The sequence below is a fragment of the Schistocerca piceifrons genome, chromosome 1 (assembly GCF_021461385.2).
Source record: "Schistocerca piceifrons isolate TAMUIC-IGC-003096 chromosome 1, iqSchPice1.1, whole genome shotgun sequence".
Taxonomy (NCBI): Eukaryota; Metazoa; Arthropoda; class Insecta; order Orthoptera; family Acrididae; genus Schistocerca; species Schistocerca piceifrons.
Window position 1 is genome coordinate 365,128,015 of NC_060138.1, and position 27,873 is coordinate 365,155,887.

Below are 27,873 nucleotides of genomic sequence, written 5' to 3' on the forward strand. Positions count from 1 at the left end.
GCTGCCTGACTGGAATACACCAGTAGCCAAGGCTGTTCACTATCGAGCCACCTCTTTGAGAAAACACATACAACAGCATATCCAAACCAGTGCACCTGGGTGCAGGGTTCAATTATCATCGTCTGCTTAGTGTAGGCGCACTGCACTATGTCTGTCTGTGGTTAATAATAAAGATAATAAAGAACTTTGACAAAATTTGGCTGCCTTCATCATCTCTGGCTCCACCCAGCTCTAGCAGAGAACCACTCACCCACTCAAATCTAAACAATACCATTACATTAACATATGCATTCTTTCGCTACTCCATGTTTACCTAATGTGAAGATTATTGTTCCTCTAACAGTACATTCAACTGTCACTGTTAATTTTGTTCAAGGCATATTTGGACGTTTATTACCCACAGATTTGCAAAATCTCACCCAGCCACGATCAACCAAGTTCCCTAATGTGTTCCCCACCTGCATTATCTATGGAACACACAGAGCTTATGAAATGTTATAGATACAACAAGCATTACTCACTCTTCTCAAATTATAGCTTATTATCTATTAATTTGTGTCTCTATTATATTTCCAACTGTTGTGTAATAGCATTGGTAATTTATATTCTGACCATGCAAGTAGTAAAAATGCCTTGTCATGAGACTTTTTTCTTAGACAAAATGCATGTGGTAATAAATAGTATGAGAAACTTCATTACACATTAAAATAGTGAGGAAGATCAGGACTCAAACATGGAACATGTTCATCGCTACGAGTATGAAAATTCAGCTTACAGGAGAAGCACAAGACAACTGATCTGAAAATTCTTTGAAGCTGACTTACAGCACACAATACTCACGACCTCCGGAGGGGGGGGGGGGGGGGGGGGGGGGGGGGGGGGGGGGGAGCAGTGCCTTATGGTATTCCCTATTAATGAACGAAAGCATATTCCATTTCTGCACAAGAAAGAAGAATGAATTTATGCACACATTGGCACCTGAAGTACAGAGAGACAATCTATGTGTTGTTGATGCAGTAATTTTTCTTAGAACATATATATGAATAATGCAGTTTTCATAAAGCCTACAGGAATTTGGGGCACTCTAAATGATAAGCTAATCCTGTTCAGCACAACTCTACAAGAAAAGGATCAATGAAAAAAACAACTGTGATTTTTTATTTAGTGTGTCTGTATTTTATCACACTTGTGTGTATACGCAGTGTATCTTTCTAGTTGTGTTCTTGACACTTGAAATAGAAATGTGTGGGTGACACAGTACGCAAAAAAAGGCAAAACAAGGGAGGAAAAAATGGTAGAGACTGTAACACATATAAATTGATTGAAATACTACACATATACTAGACACTGCTCTGCTCCAAATGCACTTTATTGTGAAGCACGTGAACACCACCACGATAATTTAATTTTTTTTGTACACAAACACAAACACACAGAATTAAAATTGCATCTCATTTACAAATCCTCTGAACACATGTTTTGCTTGGTACCAGTGCATGTCATCAAAATTCTTATCCACAGAATTCTTTTTTAGGTCATGTGACACATAACTGTTTCTATGTAAGGGATTATGTCCTTCATTGTAAGGAAGCCTGAACTGTTCTTCACTATCTTCAGTCACTAAAGCACAATCTGGATAAATCTCTGCCTCTTGACCAGTATCATTATCCACATTACTGCTGATAGACTGTTCTTCACTAGTAGAACCTTTCAATGAAAATATAATATGTTGCCCCATGTTAGGTGGTTCATACAGTCTTTTGGGAAGAAGCCATGGACTATTCAGCCCAGCTCTCTTTTTCACAAACAGATAGGTGTTAGTAGTGCTGAGTGACTTGGTAACAAAGTTCTGCAACTCTTCACAAGTCATAATGCCCCTGAAAATGAATAAGAAAAAGTGGTTTCAGAACAACTGGCATACAATGTTGAGATGTCTTTAATATACAATGTTGAGATGTCTTTAATATTTTAAATCTGTCTATTAGTATACAGCAAACATTCAGATTTACTCTAATCAGTAAATGTACTGGACAGCAAATTAAACTATGTTACTTAAGTAATTTGTGAAATAATAAAGTTATTTCCAAAATAGAAGTTCAAAACATAGAATCACAACAATCTTACTAATAATAGGGCAAAAGCAGGAATCACATGAATAGGTGGTGACCACAGTGCATGAATCCATGGACTGTATTCATCACCACAGGACAAAAGGCTTGACAGCTACCACCTACACCTTCCTGTGGCAATGGTTCAAATATTTTTCGGCTGTAATCCTGATGATTTCAGATAACATGGCTTTTCAGAAGGTGTAATATCAATATGCTTGACACATTTTGATCCAATATAATGGTGAATCAGATAATTGTGATGACAGGTAAAGCGTCACTCGGTGTGAAAAAAGTTGATAATTCCCAGGACAAAGAAACCAATTTCTCTGTTTCTCCTTAAACATTAAATTTCTGTAAGAGATTTGAAGCTGATAAAGAATTTTTAAATGCTGATCACAATGTACAGTGAGAAAATCAACATTTTTTAACAGCTAAAGGAAATAAAACATTGTACGGGTTGTTACTGATACAACTGAAAGAGGGATAAAATTAATTCAAGACTTCATTTACAGGTTGATAATAAATGAAGAACAATAAGTTTCTTTAACAGGCTCTCTAAACATAGACAATTTTTGCTGAATCTTCAAAAACTATCAAACCAAACCCATTACCAACTTAATCACAAACGTTTAACTTACATTGATTTAATATGTATATTGTATAATTTAATAATTTATTAGCAAAATTAATTTGAATGCCATTACTTATTTTATAACTCCCATGCTCCTCTTTTTTTCCTAATTTCTTCATTTATAGTTTGTACATAGTTGCACTTACTTTTGTAAACTTCTCCAATTACCGATTTTGGACATACAAAATGAAAAAAATCTGGAGAGCAAATGCAAGTGACTGATGTAATGGTATTTTCCCTTCCTAAGTCAACTAGGAATGAAACCAAAAGAAAGTGCTGGGAAGTTAAATGAAATGGCTGCAGGAAAAATGCAATGAAACAGAAAAGGAAAAGGTTGTCAGAACAGATTTAGCATATAGAACAGCCGAAATGAAATTAAAAGCAAAGTTGTCAACACTGAGAGTGTAAGAGGAATTATATTGTGAAACACACAGGATAGAGCAAAGATAGGAAAAGAGTGAATTGAGAGCTCCTGCGAGGAGGAGGAACTATCTGCTGACAATAGAACAAGAAATGGATGTTTCTCCAGAGGACATAGGGGAATCTAGTACTAGAGTAAGAGTCTGGCAGAGCTTTAGAAGTCAATCAAATAAGACAGAAAGTATAGAAAACATTAATACAGAATTGGAGAAATTACAGGAGAAAGTGTCAACCAAACGATTATTCAAGATAGTCTGTGGGGTGTATGAGACTGGAGATGTACCATTGGGCTGTAGAATACCATCATTCACTCAATCCTGAAGATACTCACTGGAGATGAATGTGATACATATTCCACAGTCAGTTTACTAGATCTTGCATCCTCATAAGAATAACATACAGAAGAATGGGAAAGAAAAATTGAGGAATGAAATGATCAAGTAGCCTCAGTTGTGGGTAAAGCAGGTGGTAGGGTTTGGTTTATTGGTAGAATACTGGACAAGTGCAATCAGTCTACAAATGAGACTGCTTATAAATCATTCATGCAATCCATTCTAGAGTATTACTCAAGTGTGTGGGACCTGTACCAAATAGAACTAGCATGGGGTACTGAACACATACAGAGAAGGACAGCACAAATGGTCACAGGTTTGTTTGACCTGAGGGAGGGTGTTGCAGTAATACTAAAAAAACTGAACTGGAAGACTCTTGAAGATAGATGTTGACTACCCCACAAAGTCTAGTAACAAAGTTTCAAGAACCGGCTTTAAATAACTCTAGGAATACATTACAACTCTCTACGTATTGCTCACACAGGGATTGTGAGGACAAGATTAGAATAATTACAGCATGTGCAGAGGCATTCATTCAATCAATCATTCTTCCTGCACTTCATACATGCATGGAATGGGAAGAAACCCTAATAACTGGTGGATGTAGCTGTGTTACATGACAGTTAGCTTAGCTTTAGGCATGGTAAAAGCACCAGAGAGGCAACTGTGATGATGTGCTTTTATTGTTGAGACTAAACTTTATAAAAATCAAAAAACAATCATAGAAGTTGTCAACACAGGAAAAGCTTCAACAATGTAAAATGTTGTAAAGTGTTTGAAATTCTCAGAAAAGTAAGGACAAGTTATAAAGAAAGATGGGTAATATACAATATATACAAGAACCAAGAGGGGAAAAATATGAATGGAAGACCAGGAGAAAAGTGCTTGAATTAAAAAAGGCAAAAGTTTTTCTCCATTACTGTTCAACTTTCATGCAGAAAAAGCAATAATGGAAAGAAAGGTCCAGGAGTGCGAAAAAAAATTGAGAGTGAAAGAATATCAATGATAAGATTTGTTCATGATACTGCTAGTCTCAGAGAGGCTGAGGATGAATTACAGGATACATTGCATGGGATCAAGAGTCCTCTGAGCACAGAAACTAAAGGAAAATGAAGGCAGTGAGAAGTAGCAGCAATGAGACAGCAAACTAAATATCAGAATTGGGTACTACATCAAAATTGGCATCACAGCTCAATGAGTATGAATACAGACATCGTTACAGATCATTTAAAATACACCATGGAAGAACAATGTCCTTTTTCAAAATTTGGGACCACATAATAAAGGAAGTAAAGGAAGTCTTCTAAACTGGAAGCAAAAGATCACACACCAAAGGAAGCTAGTGGGAAGATGATGCAGACTAGCAGAAGAAAAAAAAAGATAGCATTCCTCGATGCAGACTAGCAGAGAAGAGAGAGCATTCCTCACTTCAAGAAATCTACCAGTATCAAATATAGGCCTTAATTTGAACAAGAAAGTTCTATGAAAGTGTTTTTAGAACACAGGGTTGTATAGATGGGGGAAAACAAAAAATAAAGAGAAATGTGGTGTTACAGAAGGATGCTTAATATTAAGAGCAGACCAACAAGTTAATATTTAGCTTTTTCTTTGTTTTCTTCCTCGTTTAATTCTTTAAATTCCGTGCATGTTTTTCTATGTAAGAGCTGGAACCTCATTTTTTGTAACTGTAAAGTGTAGATCTGTGCAGTCTGTAGGTGAGTTTTCACTTCTTTTGAGCAACCATTTACACAGTTCAGTAGGAGTCAGCTGCCATTGGAGAAATGTCAGGAGGGCAGCAAGTTGGGTATCTACATTGCTCTTTGTACTTTTATAGTATACTTCTCCAGTTAGTTTTAATAGGATGGGAAAGAGGTGTGCATGCTGTGTGCAGACCCAAGAGTAGCTGGCCATAGTTTGTAACAGCTGAATACATTTTTGGTTATGGTAGCTGTCCTGAGGATAATGCCTCAGTATGTAGTTGTGGCAAAGAATCTGGTACATTGCATGTGACAACTCAGGTGTCGGCCTTATCAATGTACCCAATGCTGTGGATACACCCTCACCGCAGAGTGGGTGGCAGGTTGTAATGTGTTTGCGCCACTCAAGACGGAGGGTCAATGTGGAGACTGGCTATCTGTCCTCGCACATCCACTCTATGAATGGACAGGTGGTCGCTCCTTCAGCAGTGTGTGATCAGGCACACAAGGGCAGGGGGCTTGCTAGTTATTGGGAGCTAGGCACATTACGGAGCCCCTTAAGCAAATAGCATTTGGGGCCAGAAAGAAAGTCAATGCAAACTCAGTATGCCTGCTGGGTGGGGGGTCTCATCTGTGAGGTGGTGGCGGCCTTGACTGTGGCTACTGAGCATGCAGTGGGCAGTTATCTGCAAGCTATGACTTATACCATCACCAATGACACCTGCTGCTTGGGTTCTGAGGCCATCCCCAGTTAATATTAGTGGCTAGTGGGCAGAAGAGGTGATGGCTGTTGTTGGCCTTGCTTTGGGGGGGGGGGGGGGGTCCAAACTAAGCTCACAATTTGATTTGCACCTTGGCTGCAGGTTTCTGGATCAGCATGATTGGATGGAAAACTATGGGACTCCCCTTGATAGGTCAGGGATGCATTACACACAGGAAGCAGCTACTCAGGTAATAGAAGACTTGTGGAGTGCACATGGGTCTTTTTAGGCAATGTGGTAGGCTGAGGTATTGTGATGAACACTTACCAATGAATACTCAGATAGTGAAATCAGACCACATTCAGAGTAAAGACACTTTGATTGTTAAAATTTTATCAGTAAACTGCCATTACTATTTGTAATAAAATCCATGAATTTACTGCCCTCCAGGAAATATGCCATGCTCAAATTATTCTAGAGACTGAGAGCTGGCTGAAACCTTAAGTAGAAAGCTGTGAAATATTTAGTGAATCATGGAATGTACAGCGGAAAACTGATCAGATGTCATAGGAGGGGGAGCGTTCATTGAGTCTACAAAAATATTCTCTCTATTGAGATTCAATTTGAGTGTGACAGTGAAGCCATCTGGACATGTACAGCAGGTTTAGGTGAAATCAAGCTAATTGTTGGATGTTTTTGCCAGCCACATGATCCCACTGTGACAGTTTTAGTCATTCAAAGAAAGTTTATGCTCAGTGGTGTGGAAATGCCCAGACCATGCAATGTTAGTTGGAAGCGACTTTAATGAACCGAGTATCTACTGGGACAGGCAGCCTTGTGAAATATGTTTAAACATATCTGGTAGAAAGAAATTAGAATTATATTAATACCTTCAGCTGCTAACGGGCGTTGATATATATCAACGGGGACAGGTGAAAATGTGTGCCCCGACCGGGACTCGTACCCGGGATCTCCTGCCTACATGGCAGACACACTATCCATCTGAGCCACCGACGGCACAGAGGATAGTGTGACTGCAGGGACTATCTCGCGCACGCCTCCTGTGAGACCCACATTCTCACCTTGTATGTCCACACACTACATTTGTACTGTACCACCCCAACACACTCATTACTCGTGGAATACATTCTTACCAAGTCCCGTAAGAGTTCGGGGAATGTGTGTACATGCACACAGAAGGAGGTCATGGCCGGTGTTGCCAGAACTATATACTTATATGGCTATAGACACAGACACAGAATTCGTGCATCTGTAAAAAGATCAATGTGCAAAGCATACAACTACCACTATCATACATTAGCAAAAGATCTTGCTAAGATCCTGAGAAAATTCTGGTCCTACATACAATCACTATGCAGGTCAAGGCTTCTATCTAGTCACTCATTGAGCCATCTGTTGTAGCAATACAAGATAGCAAAATGAAAACTAAAGTTTCCACTTTCACATCTTAAAAATTGTTCACACAGGAGTATCGTACAAACATACCATTATTTGACCATAGTGCAGACTGCCAAATGGAGGACAAAGTAATAGGCATCCCTGTCATAGAAGGCAACTGAAAGAGTTCAAAACAGATAAATTACCAGGTCCGCATGGAATCCCAATTTGGTTTTACAGAGAGTTCTCTACAGCATCAGCTCGTACTTAGCTTCCATTTGTCGCAATTTTTCTGCCCAGCACAGAGTCTGAAGTGAACAGCTCAAGCAAAAAAACTCTTGTATATAAGAAGGATAAAGAGCAGACCTGCAACATTACAGACTGATATTCTTAACATGGTTTTCTGCAGAATTCTTGAGCATATTCTTAGTTTAAAAATAATAAATTTTCTCGAGATGCAAAAGCTTTCGCCCAAAAATAAGTGTGGATTTAGAAAAAATTGCTTGCACAATACTCAGCTTTCCCTTTTCTCACATGATGTCCTGTGAAACATGGATGAAGGGCAACAGGCAGATTCCATATTACCTGAAAAGTGTTTGGCAAGATGCTCCACTGCAAACTATTAATCAAAGAATCAGCATACTGAGTAAGTTCCCAGATATGTGAGTGGCTCGAAGACTTCTTAAGTAATAGAACCCAGTATGTTGTCCTCAATGGCGAGTGTTCATCAGAGAGAAGTGTATCATCAGGAATGATTAGGGAAGTGTGGTAGAACCACAATTATTTCCTATATACATGAAAGATCTGCCAGACATGGTGGACAGCAATCTGTGGTGGCTGGCTGATGATGCTGTGGTGTATGGGACAATGTTGATATTGAGTGACTGTAGGAGGATACAAAATGACTTAAACAAAATTTCTAGTTGGTGTGATGAATGGCAGCTGGCTCTAAATGTAGAAAAATATACGCTAATATGTATGAATAGGAAAAGCAAACCTGTAATGTTACACTACAGCATTAGTAGTGTCCTGCTTGACACAGTCACATCATTTAAATATCTGGGCATAAAGCTGCAAAACAATATGAAATGGAATGAGATGTGACTGTGATTTTCACATCTCATCCAAAATTCACTCTCATTATTTGCCGCAAATAGGGAAGAAATGCATCTGCCCATAAGTGAAAGAATCCCTATGTCCCTAAAGAGGCACATGAAAGATATTCAGTTATCAGTTTTACAAAATACTGTTACTGCACACTTCTGTAGATTAAACACTTTTTGACCTTAGTTGGACTGTGCCGGGTAGTTTCGATGATTATCCTCTAAAACAAATTATGTAATCAATTTTTCGTTTGTTTGCTGATACATGTCTGCAGTCCTGGTACACATTGAAATCCCTGCACCACAGTAATACAGCACAGCAGTACAGACGCCAAAACAAAATGGCGTAGTTCATTAGTAAACTAGAGTATCATTTAGTCAGTTACTTTCTACAGTTGAAGGCAAACAACACTGCAACAGTCCTTGCCAAGTTTGTGGAAGTTTGTCAATGCTGCACAATCATATAACAGTGGTTAGCTGACACAGACGCTTCCAGTGTGGTCAAACAAATATGAATGGGGATGAACCAACTGGTAGACCATGTGTCCTCTGGAGAACTGGGATTTACAAGAGAAACCACCACTTGTTGTCACTCATTAGTAATGTTAAAATGCCAGATCAGTGAACCACCTAGACTGTTGCCCCTGCAATTACTGTAGAGACTGCTGCCTCTATTCAGAAATCCATAGTTACCTTCTGTTGTAGTTGCATTTAAACTACGGCTATCTGTATCACTTAGGCACACAAGCCACACTGCAAGATCCATGGTTTGTGGGGGTATCATAGTTATTTAACAAGATATCTACTCGTTTCCCTTTACTGGAACCACACTTGCCAAGACTGTGTCTGCAACTGTACATTCAACTGTGAAAGCGAGAGAAACCATCTGTAAACAGTATATAAAATTTATAAATCACAATGCACTTAGGAGTATTAGCTCCATTTTCATATGGGGAGTTTGAATACTGGATCATCCATAGAGCGCTAAGGTTCTGAAACCTTTAATGACTGATATATAAAAATTTTAATTACTGACTATGAGGTGTTTCGTTAGGGCAATGCCCTTAATCGGTTCTTGACACTGAAGAAGCATTGCGTAAATCACTATAAAAATTTAGCTCAAAGGACAAATCTCCTCCCAAATTGGCAAGAAGGAACTGTGCTGTGGAGCTGCAGATGAAGTGTCCGGTGCAGTACTTGCCTATGAGTGTCATGCTGCTAAATATGCACTCCTGTGTTCCCATACAGCTATGTTTAGCTGAACAGAACTATGAGTGATAGTCTATGTTAAAAGTACCACCATCACAGATCCTCAAATAGAAGATATCAAGGTAGAAATGTTAAGGATGGTAACTTCCTGTGCAGATGTATCTTTTATAAGACCTCACAATACACACAAATTAGCTTTGGCGAATTTCAACATCAAATGTTTCAGTACTACAAGACAACTGGTAGCATATCGGGATGAACATCCACCCTATTACATCCCTATGATTCAGAAGCCAATGTAGAAGGTTAAGCAATGTTACCCTATCTGACACAAATGTTCTAATCTCAACCAAGTCAGTAGTGGTCATGGTAGATGGTCTGTAATGAGGAAATTGAGTATTCAATAAAGTGCTGGTATGGGTGTTGTGCAGAGGAACAGACACTGTACAACAATAACCACACCATTCATTTGATGATGGTCTGAGAGAGTTACATGAGGTGATACCAATTTCTGAAACCTGGCAGTGAAACATTATTTGTGATTATTCTGTAATTAATTTATATCATCATCATAGCTATGTCCAAGCATGTTTTGTTACCTCACTGTGAAAAAACAGATTGGGCCATTGGACTGAATAATGACAAGTGAGATAGTATGGGGCACCTACACTACTAAACAACAGAAAACAGTCTGTCCCAGTATAAGGTTGCTATCTTACGGCCCTAGGGCAACAAAAATCTGATTTTAAGAATGTCATACAATTACCGACCAAAATTAAAAAAATAAAATGCTTACATAATCTACTCATTAACAGATATAATCTTACAATAGAGGTTTAACACATTACATCAAGTATTAAAATTAAAAACTCTGTTTATGTCTTGATGCTGTGTAACTCATGACATGCAAAGTACCACTATATTCATTCAGCATTTAAGAATGAGAGCGCTTAGTGCCTTTCAACAACATTTTCGCTGTTCATGCAGTAAAACTTGAGCATCAGGCATGACATTTAAATTTATTGTTTCTTTACTATTAACTCTATTTGCAACACATTTTGCAGACAGTTTCCACATATACCACTGAAAGCAACTGCAAAATTATATTGTTGTTTGATACACAGTTCAGGAGATATGATACCATAAACATTGAAATGCATGAAAAACTAGGTTTTCCTAAAATGGAATGTTTTCAACCATAAATGTTTTACATGCTTAATATCAAGATTTAACACATTAATTCATTTGTAGAGTAATCAGACATTTGAATATGTTCTATACATGGGACTTTGATTCTTTAAAGAATCAGAGTGGAGCTGCTATTTGTGACAATTAATTATTTACTATGTGTTTGGCTTGTATGGGCGCCCAATGGCAAGGTCATCAGCATCCCTACAATTATCAGCACAAATGAATGTGGAAATGAATTAAAACTGTGTACCTGTGTGCACTCGAGATGGCCACATACTCACTCTATCTCACATGCAATGAAATCAATTAGGAGGGAAGATAGCTAATCAACAAATTAAAACAAAGAGAAAACAAAACACAGAGGATCTAAAAGAAAAGCACAGGGAAATGTGACTGGCTGACCACCACTGAGCCAGCCAACATGTTGACACATTAAAAACATCTCCCTAAAATCTTGTTAACAATGTTGGGCAATTCACAAAACTTTAAAATTCAAACCACATTTGTTTCATCATTACATAAAATACACTGCAGGTCCGTTGGAAATTCTTCTGAAGACAGCTGGTCAGCAAATAAAATACAGTCCAATAAAACGTGGCACACTGTTACCTGCACACCACAAGCACCATACATTGGAGGGTCCTCTCACCAGAGTAAGAAGCCATGTGTCATAGGGCTGTGGCCTGTGTGAAGACGAGTAAGAAGGACCTCATCCCGTCAACATGCCTGGAAGGAAGTACTCCATGGCTGAGTTGTGGGCTTGATGACACGGAGCTTGTTGTCAGTCACTTCCAGCCACTCATCTTCCCATTGACACATCACTTTGTACTTCAACAGCGAGGTGATAACTTGCAGGGGGATAGCACTCCGAAATACTTGAAGATCACGACAAGCCTCCTTGGCTGCTCGATCTGCCAATTCGTTCCCCGCAATCCACAAGTGCCCTGGTTCCCAGCAGAAAGACACCTCCTTCCCCAGTTGTTTTAGTTGGAGGAGAGCATCCTGGATATTTTGGATTATTTTATCTGCTGGGTACAAACACTGGAGGGAGTAAAGGATGCTCAGAGAATCCGAACAGATGAGAAATCTAACACTGGGAGAACACCTTATCTGCTCCAGGGCCCACAAGATCACATATAATTCCGTGTCGAAGATATTAAATACTGAAGGGAGTCTGACGTCAAAGACATGATGTGGGAAAACAACAAAGCAACCAACGGAGTCTCCCTGCTTAGACACATCCGTAAAAACGGCTACAAGGTTGTGGTGCTAAGATAAAATGTCTGAAAATGTCGAATTAAAAACAGGAGGAGTGCAATCTCTCCCGTACTAATCCAAATCTAAAATCACTCTGGCCCTCTCCAGTAACCAGGGTGGCAGACGGTTAAAACTCTGGATTTGGGGTCGTACTGGCTTCACACCGAGTGACTCCAGCACATGTTCCACACGGATCCCAAATGGCATCATGGCTCATGGACAGTTAGAAAAAAGGTGCTCCAGAGGCGGACGAACAAAAGTATGGTGTGTGGGTGAATTTGGAGCTGTGAGGAACTTATGCGCCTGACTCACCATGAGGAGCTGGCACTGGATGGCAAGTGGTGGTTCCCCCCGTCTCAGCACAGAGGCTGGGTATGGGACTGGTCCAATAAGCACCCGTGGCCAGCCGAATCCCTGCATGGTGCACAGTGTCAATGATCCACAAATAAGAGGGTCTCGCTAACCCATACACCATGCACCCGTTGTCCAGCTGTGAATGCACGAAAGCCCAATAAAACTGGAGGAGACGTGCCCTGTCCACTCCCCGAGACCTGTGGCTATAGCACTTGATGGTGATCAGTGCCTTTACGGTTCTTGCTTTCAGGTCTTGCAAATGTGGCAACCACGACAATCTGGAGTACAAAATCAGGCCCAGAAACTGCACTGTGTCTGTAAAATGTAGGATGGTGTTCCCCATAGTCAAAGCAGATAGATTAAAAAAAGGTGACAATAACGATTAAAATAATGAACACACACACACACACACACACACACACACACACACACTTATCTGCAGAAAACTGAAAACCCATCTTTGCAGTCCACTCCTCTAACCTCCACACTGTAAGTTGCAACTGATGTATGCCTTACTTATATCAAAGAATATGCCGATACATTGAAGCTTATGGAGGAAAGCCTGCTGAATAGCTGCCTCTAGGAGTGTCAGATTGTTGATAGTGGACCAAAATCTTCGGAATCCACACTGAGAGAGGCTAAGGGGTTGCCTGGTCTCTAACAACCAGACCAGTCGACGGTTAACCACTTGCTCCAGGGTCTTTCCTACACAGCTTGTTAAGGCGATATTCCAATAACTGCTGGGATATGTGCAGTCCTTTCCTGGTTTGAGGAGAGGGATCAGAATTGCCTCCCTCCAAGAGTTGGGTTGGGGAAGTTGCCTGTCTGCCAAATTAGATTAAAACATTCGAAGAGGATTTCCTTTGCACCGCTGGCAAATGTCAAGGCATGCAATACAGGATTTGGTCGTGACTGGATGCAGTGTCATAAGTCTCAGTCAGTGCTGATTCAAGCTCCCACATGGAGAAAGGGGCATTGTAGGCCTCAGAACTGTTGGACCTGAAGTCCACCTTTTCCCTCTCTAAAAGTCACATGGTAGAGACAAAACACCAGATCCTGGCTGGCATTGGCAGTAGTTTGTGCAAAATGCTCGGCCAGCATCTGAGCAATATCTCTGGGTGTTGTTTGGAGGCAGCCCTGTTTCAGCATTGCTGCTATCAATAAACGGCTTCGTTTACCGGAAATCCTTTGGATGGCTTCCCATACTTTTACAGAATAAGTGGAATGATTGATGGAGTCCAGAAACACTTGCCATGACCTTTTCTTACTCTCCCTAATGACGCGTTGAGCCTTGGTCCTCACGACTCTTAAGGCCCTAAGGTTGCCTGCTGTTGGTCAGCATTTAAAATGTTGAAGAGCGCCATACCCTTCCCGGATCACGGAATGGCATTCACCTGTCTACCAAGATACTAGTCACCTCCTAAGATGACCTGAGGACTGTGGGATGGACAGGTCAGCAGCATGATGATCACTCATGTGATGTGGTCCACCCATCTGTGGAAACTGTCACAGTGTTAGAACACAGCCAGCTGTCTGAAATGCATCCGGTTAGCCCTGCTGACCATCCATTTTGGTGGCTTAACTTCAGGTGGTGAGCAATTTAGTAGGTGAAGGCGGACTGGGAACTGGTCACTGGAATGAAGGCCGTCAATGACCTCCCACCGAACAGAGTCGGCGAGGGTGGGAGAACAGAAAGAGAGGTCGATGGCTGAGAATGGCCCAGTAGCAGTAGAGAAATGTGTGTGAGTACTCGTGCCGAGGATGCACAGCTCATGAGATGTCATGAGGCCCTCCAAAACCCGACCCCAATGGCAAGTAGAGATCAAACCCCACAGGACATGATGGGCAGTGAAGTCTCGCAGGAGGAGGAATGGTCACGGGAGTTGTGTGATAAGATCTGTGAGAGCCTCAGTGTCTATTGCATCTTGCAGAGGTAAATGCAGTGAGCAAACAGCGATCCTCCGATACACATGAATTTGAACTGCAACTGCTTGCAGGTCAGTAGCCAGGGGGAGAGCAGAGGAGTGGTGCACGTTAGTGACAAACACTGCGACACCTCCCTTGGCCTCTACTGATAGGTCATCATTGCGGTATAGTGTGTATCCCTGTAGCACAGGGATGTTTGTATACAAATACAGATGTGCATTTCTTGTAAACATAAGCACAAGGGGCGTGCCTGTGCTATGAGTTTCTGTTCCTCCATATTAGTCTGGAACCCATTCATATTCCATTGTAGTATGGAAGCCATGTCATTGGTGTGGTTCTAATTTACCCATCTTAGTACCAGGGAGGTGAAACTTGAAGAGCGAGGCGGAGTGGAGGGGCTGCCTGGATCTGAGGCATCTAACTCCATGATGTCCTCCTCATCAGATAAACAGGAAAGAACGACAGCTGATGGTGGTTTTATGTGACTTTCCTTGCAACCTGCCCCTTCGAGGATGATGGAGAAAGCAAGCATTGAGAGGCACTCTGTTATTCTTGCACCTTCTGTAAGCTCACTGCGGAACTATTATTGGTCTTTCCTGGTGCAGCTGCCTGGATTGCTTTATCCTTACTCTTTTTTCCTTGACATGTACATGTCAAGTAAAGGTGCTTGTGGTAGATACAAGCACGCTTAAAGATGTCTGTGTCGAAGCAGCCGCCTTGGGAATAGGTTTGTTTTCCATGGAAGAATATGAGGTGGCAACGACAAAGGATTTCGTCGCCTTACATTCTTTTTTGGCTTCAGCATAAGGGATCTGCTTGGTTACCTTTATCTCCTGTATTTTGCATTTCTCAGCAAAAGAAAGACAGTCTCGGCTCCAGACTGGATGGTTCCAAGAGCAGTTGATGCAGGTCGCTGGTGATGGGCAGTCGGTCCCAGCGTCATGAGCGGTTTTTCTGCAGTTCCCACAGATCACTTCACATCCACACTCATGGTCGTATGGCCAAAATTTATAGCACCGCATAGGGTTTGGAATGTAAGGCCAAACATTAAGTCAACGGAACCCCGCCATACGATGTTCAGGCAGTGTCGAAGAATCGAATGTGACAATAAAAGTGGCAGTCTTTTCAGTAGCTCCATTATTCCTGTGCATTCGTAGCTCTACATCAACTGTTCCCTGGGATACCCATTCTTGCTTCAGTTCCGCCATGTCCATGTCCATGATATCTCAACACGTGCCCTTACTGAAATTGAGAGATGTGTGCATCTCAACAATAATATCACAGTCACCCAGTTTCTGCAATTTATTAAGAAGTTCCACCTCCTTTGACCCGTTAGTTTCGACCAACAATGGACCATTACGCAATCGTTTCATAGATTTTAATGTCCCAGCATGGCCTTTGAAACCCTTATGGATATAAAAGGGGGACACTTTTTCAAATGTCCCCTCCTTCCTCTTTACCACCAGAAACACACTGTTATTCACGACTCCATGAGCCCTGTTACTGCAGACCAAAGTATTCTTATTACCAGGATGACTAGCCTCTCTCATTCTTTTGGATGAATGGGTGTGAATACTCCCTGGCGGTACACCCTTCCCACTGGGAGAACAAGATGATGATTTAGAAGGTTCCATCCCGGTCCCACGAACAGCTAGGGTCCACTCACACAGAGCTCCGTGTGCCTGAGTAAGACTTATACAACTGAGGTGCGGCAGGTTTCCCAGAGGTTGCCCGCTAATGACTATGCCACCTCAACAGCCATGCATCCCATCAGTGTGAAGCACACCTTAAGATTTAGTTTTTTTTAGAGGTTTATTCTGTCCTCGTGATCTAGGTGGTCAAGCCAAGATCCTCGTTCCATGAGACACACAACGTTCCACCGCTGTGCCGCACAGTGGTCACTGAAGCATGCCCGGAGCTTACGGTGACAGGGGCTGGCGGCACTTGCCAGCCCCCAGCTCAGGAACCCCAGGGTCGCCAAGTCCGTACCCATCAAATGAAAATGTTGAACCCCTGATGGGTTTATTATTTATTGTCATTACTCTTATTAGCAACTGCTGCTTCAAGAGATCAGATAAGTCTATATAATTATTGCTTTAACTCATGTCTGATAATACATTTAAAAAAGGAACTGGGCTATAAGCTGTCTGGGAATGCTTAAGTGTTCTACATGCTACACAAATACTGTTTTGCTCCTGGCCTACCCATTTACCAGCCACATCATCATCATCAGCATCATCATCATCATCTACAAGAGCCGTTCAATAAGTAATCCAAGACTTTTTTTTTTCCTCAGCCAGTTTCAGTTGAAGCAAAGTGAAGTTTGTTGTGGGACAACATGGAATATTCCCATTTCAGCCCCTACGATTTCATGAAGTTCCAATAGGTGGCGGCGCTATATGCAGCCTTCAAATGGCATCTGCAACAGAGGTGCATTCCAAGCACAGAGCTTTTGGTAGAAACCAGAGCATCACAGATATTTATAGGTGCTTGAAGAACATCTGCAGAGACCTGGTAATGAATAAATGCATGGTGAATCATTGGATGAGGGATCTGTCATCATCACACTGAGGTCACACAAACCTGTCCGATCACCTGTGTGCCAATCAGTGGCAAACAGCTGTGACTCCTGCAATGTTTGAACATGTGGGCACTTTCATTTGAGGTGATCAATGGATTGCAATTGAATACCTTGCTGCCCAACTGGACGTATCTGTTAGAAGTCCTGACACACTCATACACCAGTTGGGTACTCAAAGGTGTATGCATGCTGGGTTCCTTGCCGCCTAAAAGAAGACCATAAAGAGCAATGAAGGACCATCTGAGCAGAATTGCATGCACTTGTCAACAGATTACAATCAATTAATTTTGTCAACTACATGTCATTCTGGTGATACTTATAAGCAAAGTTAGTGACGCTTAATCACTTCGTTTCGTTATGATGAAAATGGGAAATGCTTACACTGGAAATGTGTCCATAATGCACATATCTCATTCTATGGTGTCCTAGATATGTTCAATAGGATTGAGGTTAGCTAACCTTAGGGTCACACAGTTATCATCACAATGAGTACTACACTCTACTGTGGAGATTATAAGTTTAAGAAACTTCCCTCTGATTAAAACTGTGCACCAGAGTGGGACTTGGACCCGGAACCTTGCCTTTCGCATGTGCCTGATGCCTGTAAGAGTATGCTTCTTGAAAGGTAAGGTTCCGGGTCCAAGTCCTTTTACATCACACAGCTTTAATCTGCTGGGAAGTTTCAAGCAACCTTATGTCCGTGGAGATTTTCTCAAATCATTCCAACACTTTTTGGTAGCAAAAGGGTGAGCATGTTTTGCTTAGGATAGAGATTACCTGTTGTGTGCTGCACATGAGTAAATGGATGTCCAGGACTGAACAGTGGGATACCTGTATCACTTGCCAGCATGACCTAGCCTAATTTTTGAAACACTCGTACCACACCATTGGTGTGTACTGACACTCATCAATCCAGCTGACCTTTTTCCATGTTAAGAGCATTCAATGGTGGTAATCCTAGACCTGTACGAATCCCTCTCTTGTCAGAAGTATAGATCAGAGGTACCAGGTGGTTAAAAAGCAGCTACTCACAGAGGTCTAGAGTATGCTGGAATTACCATATGGCAGAGAAACTTGGTACATATGCTAACGCGTTAATGCGGAACTGATTTATGGTTGAAAAAAATGTAGTTCCAATTTTGGCCACCAGGTGCAAATCTGGCGCTGTACACTGTTTATATGCTGGTGTGACAGCTGTGTTGTCATTTGACAAGCCATAACATGTGTGAACAGTATGTCTATCGCAAAGAGAGACCGTGTGCTGTTAGTGAAACTATTTTATATGAAGGGCAGTAATTACAGTGCTGCACTGAAAGAGTATTGCTGACTGAAAGGTCTGAGGAGAGGCCCGTTGACTTTAAATGATTTAAAGGTGGTGGAGATGAAATTAAAAAAGAAATGGGTGAGTCTGGTGTGACACCTGGAAGTGTAAGGCATCCTATCTCTGTGGAAGTTATTGATGAAGTTGCTGTTGCTGCAACTGACCATGTAGCAAAATTCCAAATTTGCTCTTCGGTCCATTCTTCTTTGAAGGGACTTGTGAGGGGTACTGTGACATCTGCACTTTATTGAGACCTCCTTGTATACAGTATGTGATTCCTGTTTTGGAAGAGTGCAACTGTATGGAAACCACTGTATTCATGCAAGCTGGAGCACCACCTCATGTCACTCACACAGTGAAAGATCTACTTAATGCAACCTTCCATAAATGCATTACCTCCAGGTGTTTTCCAGATAAGATCATCTGATCTTAATACATGTGGCTTTTGGCTCTGGGGTTATCTAAAAGAACATGTTCACCAGGAACACATTCAGTCTTTGGGTGATCTGAAGTCCAGTATACAGGAACATATTGCTCCGATCCCACTGGAACTGCAGTGAACAATTGTTGAGTGCATCGTTCTATGGGTGTAGCATCTCATTGACAGCTTGAAGGCTCATATTGAACAAATTTTGTAACTGGTTGTTAATAATAAAATCAAAATTATGCCTTTCTCACTTGCTTCACATTTCTTGCTCACATCTTGTTCCTAATCCACTACATATGGAAACATTTCTGCACCTTTCTCGCAACCACATAAACAGAATTGCACTTGTTGACCAACTGGAACTAATTTTTTTCCAGTGTAAATCAATTCTGCATAACAAGATCTACCAAGTTATGCTGCCATAGATAATTACAGGACAAAGAAAACCTCTGTAAGTAGCTGCACTTTTATTATAACCACTCGGTACTTGTGTGGGGCAATGTCATCTACACCCCCTGGCAACAAGCTGATTCTGGACAGGATGGTTGCAAACGGGTTATTGTTGTCATTGTCCAACACTGAAATAATGGCAGTCAATTTGACTTGATACTGTGGTTTGTGAGAACCCCAATATCTGCCTGACTACAAAGAGGGCTTGACATGGTGGCTCGTAAGAATCCCTGACTCCAGAGACGAGCTTTTCTATATGTCAGACACCCACAAACTAACTACAACCAAATGCATTGATACAGTGTGTCTTGTGCAACTGAACTTGGCTGTCAGATGGTCAGCACAAAGTATGATGACATTCCAGCCCTTTGATGTACCAAACTATACTCTTGCCACTGGACTGGAGTACCCTCTCTAAAACAAGTGTGTAACAGTACAACGTTTACGAAGTTTTCTGATTATTAACTCTTTGTAGAAAACGGTGTTTTCTGTCACAAATATTTCCATTTCCTTTCTGTGATTATCTCCAGCAGCAGTAACTTTGGATAAGAGTACTTCTGGAGGTTGCTGTTGGCTAAGATGTTTGTCCAGTTATTGGTATTATGTTCATTTAGAAATGGAAACAAAGAAATATCATTTTGTGTTATGTGGTTTTAAATTTAAAACTAGATTCATCACATGAAATGCATTACTTATCTGCAAGTAAACTGCTCAAAGAGAACTTTGCACAACTGTGAATGAATATGGGCTGCGATTCAAGAGGAGCAAGAATGAAAGAATAAGCTCTATGAAACTAAAAAAAAATATCTGTACTTTGAAATAAAAATTAAAGGCAGTCTGTCCAAGAATGCACATCTTTGAACTAAACCACTGCTGCTCAGTAACTTTCAATGGCATGTTGATCAACTCTGTGCATTGTTACATACTTGGATCCTCTTTAACATGCTGTATGGAAAATGGGCAAGATGCCGTCGTTCAATTGTCCCCCCCCTCTTTGATGGCAGCTCATTTGAGATCATCCAGTGAGTGGTGAATGTTTTTGTGAGAATGCACTGCAAGTTTCAACTGGTCTCAAGTACATCCAATTGGATTCCTGCCATCTGATGCAGCAGGCTATTCCACACAGCTGACCCTGCCTTTTGGGAGAAGGTGTTCACAAGGCGGGCATGAAGTGCTTGAGGACTACTGCCATGAAAGATCAAGCGATCAGCAACACACTGACTGTAGGGATGGATAGTGGCTTGAAGGATATGGTCCCTATGCTGTACAGCCTCCAACATTACCTCTATTAGCAATGGATTCGGTTGATTTGGGGAAGGAGACCAAACTGCAAGGTCACTGGTCTCATCGGATTAGGGAATCATGGAAAACCTTAATCAGGATGGCCGGACGCGGGATTGAATGCGAGTCCAGTGTGTTAACCACTGCGCCTCCTCACTCGGTATTAGCAACGAAAGGCATCGATACCTGTATGTTATACCAGCTCAAAACATAACTGACCTACCTCCCCACTTCATATATGGGAGAATGAGCCCGAGACATGCATCGATACCGGCAACCTCTATGCTCTTCTATGACAATCATAAGGCTTCATACAAACCCCATACGTTTTGGTAAAGTAAGCCACATACTGTAATTCCATTTCAGGTGTTTCCTTGCCCATCTTCTCCACACCCTACATTGCTGGAGTTTGTACAGATGTTCACAATGGGTGTCCACAGAGCAGGCCTGGAAACAGATTAGTACTGTCTAAGTCGACTAAGCACTCCCAGCTGTACCAAAAAGAGAATGTGCAATTCCATTGCATTCTCTTTGGGGGTAACTAAGAGTCATAATTTGTATGTTGCAATCATCATTTGGTACAGTTGACTACGAGCACCCAGTAGCTGTTTTCTGTGGTCAAAAGAATATTGAAAAAGAGGTTTCTGATTGAAGAAACACTAACATGCAAGTCTTTATGGTAGTGTTAAACTTTTTTGAGCATTTTACACAAATAACAATAAATGACAATAAAATCAGTCATCAGCTGCTCAACTGAAATATTTTAATGTACGCAACCAGTTTCAACAGATTAATCACTCATCTTTGGAAATCTACAAACGTAGGAAAATACACACGATTTCCTAAATTTTGTAGACTTCCATAGATGACAGATTAATCAATCGAAACCAGTTATGTGCAACAAAATAATTCAATTATGTAGCTGATGGCTGATTTTATTCTGAGAAAATTATACCACTGTTGCTGCAAAAAGTGAACAAAATCAATAATAATAACACGCATTTAAAGAATTATCATACCTGAACATGTGAAAAATATTAGTTTTTGGTGCTATGTCACTTGTTGAAGAAATTCTTGAATGCTGAGGCAAGATGATTCTATAAACTTCTTTTGGGCTCATTGGTGTGGAGCCAAGTATTATCATCACTTCAGGCACTAAATGGTTGTTACACTGGTCAAGTTCCTGGCGCACATTCTAAAAAATAAGTAGGATTCCCCTTAAACTATTTTTCATGTAATTGTAGAATAATTCATTACATTTGAACATTAGTTTGACATGTAAATTCACACTGTAACCTCCATGTACTGTAAAACCATACAAAATTAGTAGTCATGAACGATGGAAGGTAACAGTTTAATGACCTCAGTGCTGACAGGATGATAGAGGTGGAGGGCTGTATTGTTTGGAGCAGGATAAGGAGGAAATTTCCACTTGTTTCAGTACACACTTTGTGAGATTCAGGGAAACCACAGTAACATTAAAACTAGGCGGTCATATGGGGATCAACCCTGTATCCCTGGATGAATGTTGTTCACGTTGTTGGAGTGTCATTTGGGTTCTTTTAATGGCCACTCATTTCATGATTCCATCACTGCACAAGTTTCGAGTGGTAGGTATGTGAGGAGAAAAGGACTGTTACTTTCGTATATGACATCGCTTCACAAAGAAACTTTAGAAATGCTACACAAGGAACATTAAATCTCTTAAATGAGGAGAGGTGGTGGTATATTAAAGATAAAATCTGTGATCATCTGGCATGTGTGAGATCACCTCCTCCAAAGGCACATAAGTATTACAAAGCATAGAATCTATCGGCATCAGTATGTCCACAGCTACCATTTCCACTTCCAGTAAAGTACTTTAAATGTGAAACTTCCTGGCAGATTAAAACTGTGTGCCCGACCGAGACTCGAACTCGGGACCTTTGCCTTTCGCGGGCAAGTGCTCTACCAACTGAGCTACCGAAGCACGACTCACGTCCGGTACTCACAGCTTTACTTCTGCCAGTACCTCGTCTCCTACCTTCCAAATGTGTCTTTGTGGAGAAATGCACAAATTCCAGTAGAGGCCCTCGAAGTCTCAGTTCGATATTTGTAATAGGCTTTGCAATATCTACCAAGGAACCCCTTGAGCATTGATGTTAAGTTTACCACTAATCTAATTTCTCCACTTCCCACTCTTCTTTTGGTATACTTAAATCCATAATATATGCTCATTAGACTGTTCATTCCATTCAATAGGTTCTGCATTTCTTCACTTTCACTACGGACAGAATGTCATCAGAAAACCGTATCATTGATACCATTCCACCCTGAATTTTAATCCACTCCTGAAACCATCTTTTATTTTCATCATTCCTTCTTCAATGCAGAGGTTAAACAGTGGGGGCAAAATATTGCATTCCTGTCTTACACCTTTTTTAATCCAATTCTTGATATTCCATCTTAATATTCCCTTTTGTTTCTTGTACATATTGTATATTACCCTCCTTTCCCTATAACTTACTCTTATGTTTCTCTGAATTTCAAACATCTTGCACCATTTTATGGAGTCGAATGCTTTTCCTAGGGTGATAAATGCAATGAATGTGTATTGATTTTTCTTCAGCCTAGCTTCCATTAGTAACTGCAACATCAGAACTGCTTCTCTGGTGCCTTTACAGTTTCTACAGCAAAACTGATCATCTAACAGATACTAATTTTCTTTTCCATTCTGCTGTATATTTTTCTTGTCAGCAATTTAGATGCAGGAACTTTCAGCTTATCATGCAATAGTTCTTGCGTTTATCTGCCCTAGCTATCTTTGGGATTGTGTGAATGATATTCTTCCGAAAGTCTGACAGCATGCTTCAAGTCGCACAGATTCTACACACCATCTTGAGTAGTCATTTGGTTGATATATCCCCCAACGATATTAGAAATTCTAAAGGAATGTTGTCCATCCTTATTTGCTGCCTTATCTGCACACAAGTCTTTCATATCTCTGTTAAACTCTGACTCTAATACCTATCACCAACCTAGTGCAGCGGAAAGTTTAGTGACTGTTCCTGGCACAACACAGATAATGTAGTCAGGTAGAATGGGGTACTTCCTCTTTCACTGGAGAGACTGCTATCTCCATCAGTGATGTTGAGAAAACTGCTTTCTTCGGAAATGGAAAACTGAACTACAAATGAACAATTCAAACCTATATAAAAATGCACATTTAATGAAACTGACATTTATGTCTGGGTAATTTAAGTGTGCGTTGTCTCTATATGTGTGTAGGCTGTTGTATTTCGAAGATAATTATTTTAATTGCAGCACCCTCACATTCTAATTATTGAAGGGTGCTTGTAGCAAACATCGATTGGTTTGCCTTTCTAATTTGTAATCTAACAGCCATTTGTCTAATCATCCTTTTGATACAAGGAACTTTTATATAGGTTATTCAAATAGGCGGCCTACTGTAAATTTTAAATTGTATGCTCATGCAGAGAACCATTTTAGATGGCAAAGCGGAGATTGTTCATGTGTGTACTTATGATTTATGGATCAACTTTCATGGTTAAATGGAGCAGGACAGGTCAAGTAAACAAAGGGTCAAGATGTCAATCTGAAGACAAGTTTAGTGCCCTGGAATCTTTTTCTGAAACAATAAATCTTTAACATCTATGCATGTACAGTGTGACTGATCACTTTATAGAATATGTAAATAAGGCACAGATATAAAAGAAAAGAAGTCAGTGATTTATTTGTAGATATTTTGGGTACTCTCACTTCAAACTGATCACACCTGGTAGATTGTAAGGTTTATTATTTACTGTTCGTATAATAAGTAAGTGATATGTCAGGAATTAACCCTTTCAGACCCTCTGGCTACAATTGTGTACATTAAATTTTACTGTGTCCTGGCTGCAGCAGAAGTATTTTTTACCAATGTTAACCTGAAGCATACATTTGTGAGTGTTCAATCTTTCCATCCTGTGCAAGTGCTGCCAACTGTTGGGCTTCATTGTGAAAATATCAGCAAGACAGTGTAGCAAATGATGAACAACAGTATACACAGTTGTGGTAGGTTCGATATATTACACCGTATAATCCAATATTGTTATTGTTATTTTGCATGATAATTATTGAATGAATATTTTACTAATTACTACAGTAGAGAAAATTTTGAAATTAGTTATCTTGGTCAATATAATGAAGTCAAATATAAGAAATATGTTTTGAAAACAGGCACAGAATTTTGTATAAAACTTGCATATAAATTCTTTAAAAAGTCATCTAAGAGCATTATCACATAAATAAAAATTTTCCTTCCACCAGAAAAAAGTCGGGTCTGAAAGGGTTAAATGAGAAGGTATGTTACAGATGTCACCTCTGAAAGTAGGCAGAACAACACTCTGCAGCTACCAAAAATGAAGGTCTCAATACATCATTCAGAGTGTCTTTTCATACAAATCCACTGTAACAAGGTTCTGTAGTTGATGGTAGTCAAGTATACAATAGTCTAAATATGCAGACATACTTTGCTCTCTTTGAATACTTCAATAAATTCACTTAGATATTTTTTTCTTTAAATGTGTGTCCACACAGCACTGACACCTTGTCACTGATTAAATAATTTAATTGTATAGATAAAAAAGCTACTCCTCACCAAGCAGCGGAGTAACACACACATGAAAGAGGTTGCAATTAGGTAAGCTTTTGGAGCCAGTGGCTCCTCCTCCAGGCAGAAGGGTTGAAGGGAAAGGAAGAGGGTTGAAGGAAAAGGACTGGAGAGGCCTAGGAAAAGCAGTAGATTTCTGGAAAGCCACCCATAACTACAGGCCTGGGGAGATTTACCGCACGGGATGAGAAGGAAATTATTTTATTATTTTGTCAAAAATTGATTGTTTTCCTTGTTACTGATTAGTTCGATGCAGCTCTCCACAATGCTCTGTCTTGGGCAAGTCTTTCCATGTCTGCATAACCACTGCATTTACATCAGTCTGAATCTGCCTACTGTAGCCAAGCTTTTTTTTTTCTTCCTATATAACTTTTAATCCCCCCCCTCCCTTCCCTAAATTACCTACTATTCATGACTCAGGAGTGTACTAGCAATCTATCCATTATAAAAAAATTGTGTAATACATCCTTTTCTCTTGAATTTGATTCAGTACTTTTTTATTAGTTGCTCAATCTTCGGCATTCTTCTGCAGAACCACATGTGAAAAGCTATTTAAAATTATATTTGATGTTAACACAATCTTTTCCAGAAAAGCCTTTCTTGCTATTGTCAGTCTATATTTTGTATAGTTATTTCTGCTGCTGTCAGTTATTTTGCTGTCCCAGTAACACACACTGTCTAATACTTACATTGACTCATTCCTTATCTACTTCCCTAAGAATCACCCGATTTAATTCAGCTATAATCCATTACCCTTGTTTCACTTTTATTTACATCTTATAAAATCCTTTTAAGACACTATCATTCTGCTCACCTTATCTTCCAAGTGCTTTGCCAAAGGTGTTTCTGACAACTATATGTTTAGCAAAGTGCAAAGCTCTTATATCTTCTTTATGAACTGAAATTCACTTTCCAAAATTTTCCTCATTTCCTTCGCTGCTTCTTCATGTACATATAGAACGATAGTGATAGGCTTCAATCTTGCATCACTCCTTTCTCAATTATTGCCTTCCGTTTTGTCCTCTGTATCTCATGAGAGCAGTGTGGTTTCTGTACAAGCTGTAGGTAACATTTTACTCCCTGTATTTTATCTTCCCTACGGATTGGCTTCTATGAATCATTCCATCACCTGTGTTAGTATTTTACAAACATACAAGAGTGGATAAAAATAATGCCTCCAGTACCATAAAAAAAATTAACAATGAAGATATAATAGTGGAATTAGTACATATCATAGTCTGAACTAACTTCTACACAACACTATCATTCAACATAGTCATCAGGTGTTTTTATACATTTGCAGTATCACTGAACTCAGACATCAAAACAAGTTTTGAAAAATTCACAGTTTTGCTTCTTGAATATGATTTTAAAGCTACTTCAATTTCATCCACGAAGAAAGTGTACAGAGATGCTTTAATGGATGGTGTTGGATGATGAATTTTGGTGACAAACAAATGGACATAAACCATGCAGCAGCTGGTTGACATTTGCCACAGATATTAACTGAGGATGTGCTGTTGAAGGGATTTGAGAAGAAGACTAATTAAAGTTCACAATCAACTGTAAAACTTATGTAACCACACTTAAGAAGCTTAAGGCTGCAATAATGTACACCCTTACATATAATCTTCCACAACCCAAATGATTGTGAAAATGGGCTGGTTAATGGTACTTCATGCACTCTACCAGACCTGATTTGGGCCTTTCTGGTTTCTATCTGTTTTGATCTATGAAAGACAGCCAATGATATTACTGATTCAATTACTTGGATGAGGTTAAAACAGTTTTAAAATTATGGGTCAAGAAGAAAAACTGCAATTTTTTCCAAATTGGTTTTGAAGCCTGGGTTCAATGATACCACAAATGTGCACATATTCATGGTGACTATGTTGAATGGTATTGGTGCTTATAATACAGTGCAGGCTATGATCTGAGATAACTCCACTGTTATATGCCCATTGCAATTTTTTTATGGTACAGGAGGTATTACTTTCTGACCCACTCTCATAGAACTGTTCATGCAGTAATACTGGCTGTTAGTATCTGCCTTATTTAGGGTTGAGATTATTGCATTACTGATGTGTGATTGTATTTCATGTGTGTCATATACGGTACATAACCAATGGAACATTTGTGTTACTGTTGCTTCACCCAAGAATCTTAATAATGCTGAAGGAATGTTGTCTACTCCAGTTGTCTTATTTTGAGTTAAGTCTTTCTCAGCTGAGGCAAATTCTTCCTGCAGTATTGCATTCCCTGTCTCATCTTCATTAACTAATTCTTCTCTTTTCGAGTAATTTTTCTTTATATAGTCCTTCCAAGAGTTCATTCCACCTTTCAGCCTTCCCTTCTTTGTTTAGTCCTGGCTTGCTATCTGAGCTCTTTTTGTAGTTACAGCTGCTTCTTTAATGTTCCTGATAGTGACCACCTCTCCTACAGTCAAGCATATGTTTACATGCTTTTCATTTCTTCTCTAATCATTCCACATTGCTCTTCCTGTCAATGACATTTTTAGGTGAATATATTCCATTTTGCTTGTTTTATTTGCATTTTTACACTTTCTCCTTTCAACAATCAATTTTAATCTCTCATGTGTTATCCAATAATCTCTCCAAGGCCTTGTCAAGTTTTTACCCTATTGCCTTTACTACCACTACTACGACAGATCTCAAAGCTATTCATTCCACTTCTATTGTATTCATTTCCTCGGTCACAGTTACAGTCAGAGTCACTATCTGTGATCTCTCTAAAGACCTGGATAATCAATCACTGGTTGTAACACTGCCCAAACCACCTAAGTAAAAACATAAATCAGAAATACTGACAGTA

General features: G+C 40.0%; 1 protein-coding gene across 3 annotated transcripts in view; it reads right to left on the reverse strand.

Annotated features, from left to right (window-relative positions):
* Positions 1–1,351: 1,351 nt before the first annotated feature.
* The window catches only part of LOC124794562 (MAD2L1-binding protein), a 35,545-nt gene continuing 9,023 nt past the window's right edge, over positions 1,352–27,873 (reverse strand). For 2 of the 3 annotated variants that reach the window (XM_047258104.1, XM_047258103.1), the window contains 2 exons: positions 21,410–21,585; positions 1,352–1,877 (listed from right to left, as the gene is read on the reverse strand). In XM_047258104.1, coding sequence (XP_047114060.1) covers positions 1,439–1,877; positions 21,410–21,585 — 615 coding nt within the window. In that variant the 3' untranslated portion in view covers positions 1,352–1,438. Of the gene's footprint in view, positions 1,878–20,740; positions 20,838–21,409; positions 21,586–27,873 lie in introns of all 3 variants that reach the window. The other variant, XM_047258105.1, reaches the window with a different exon arrangement.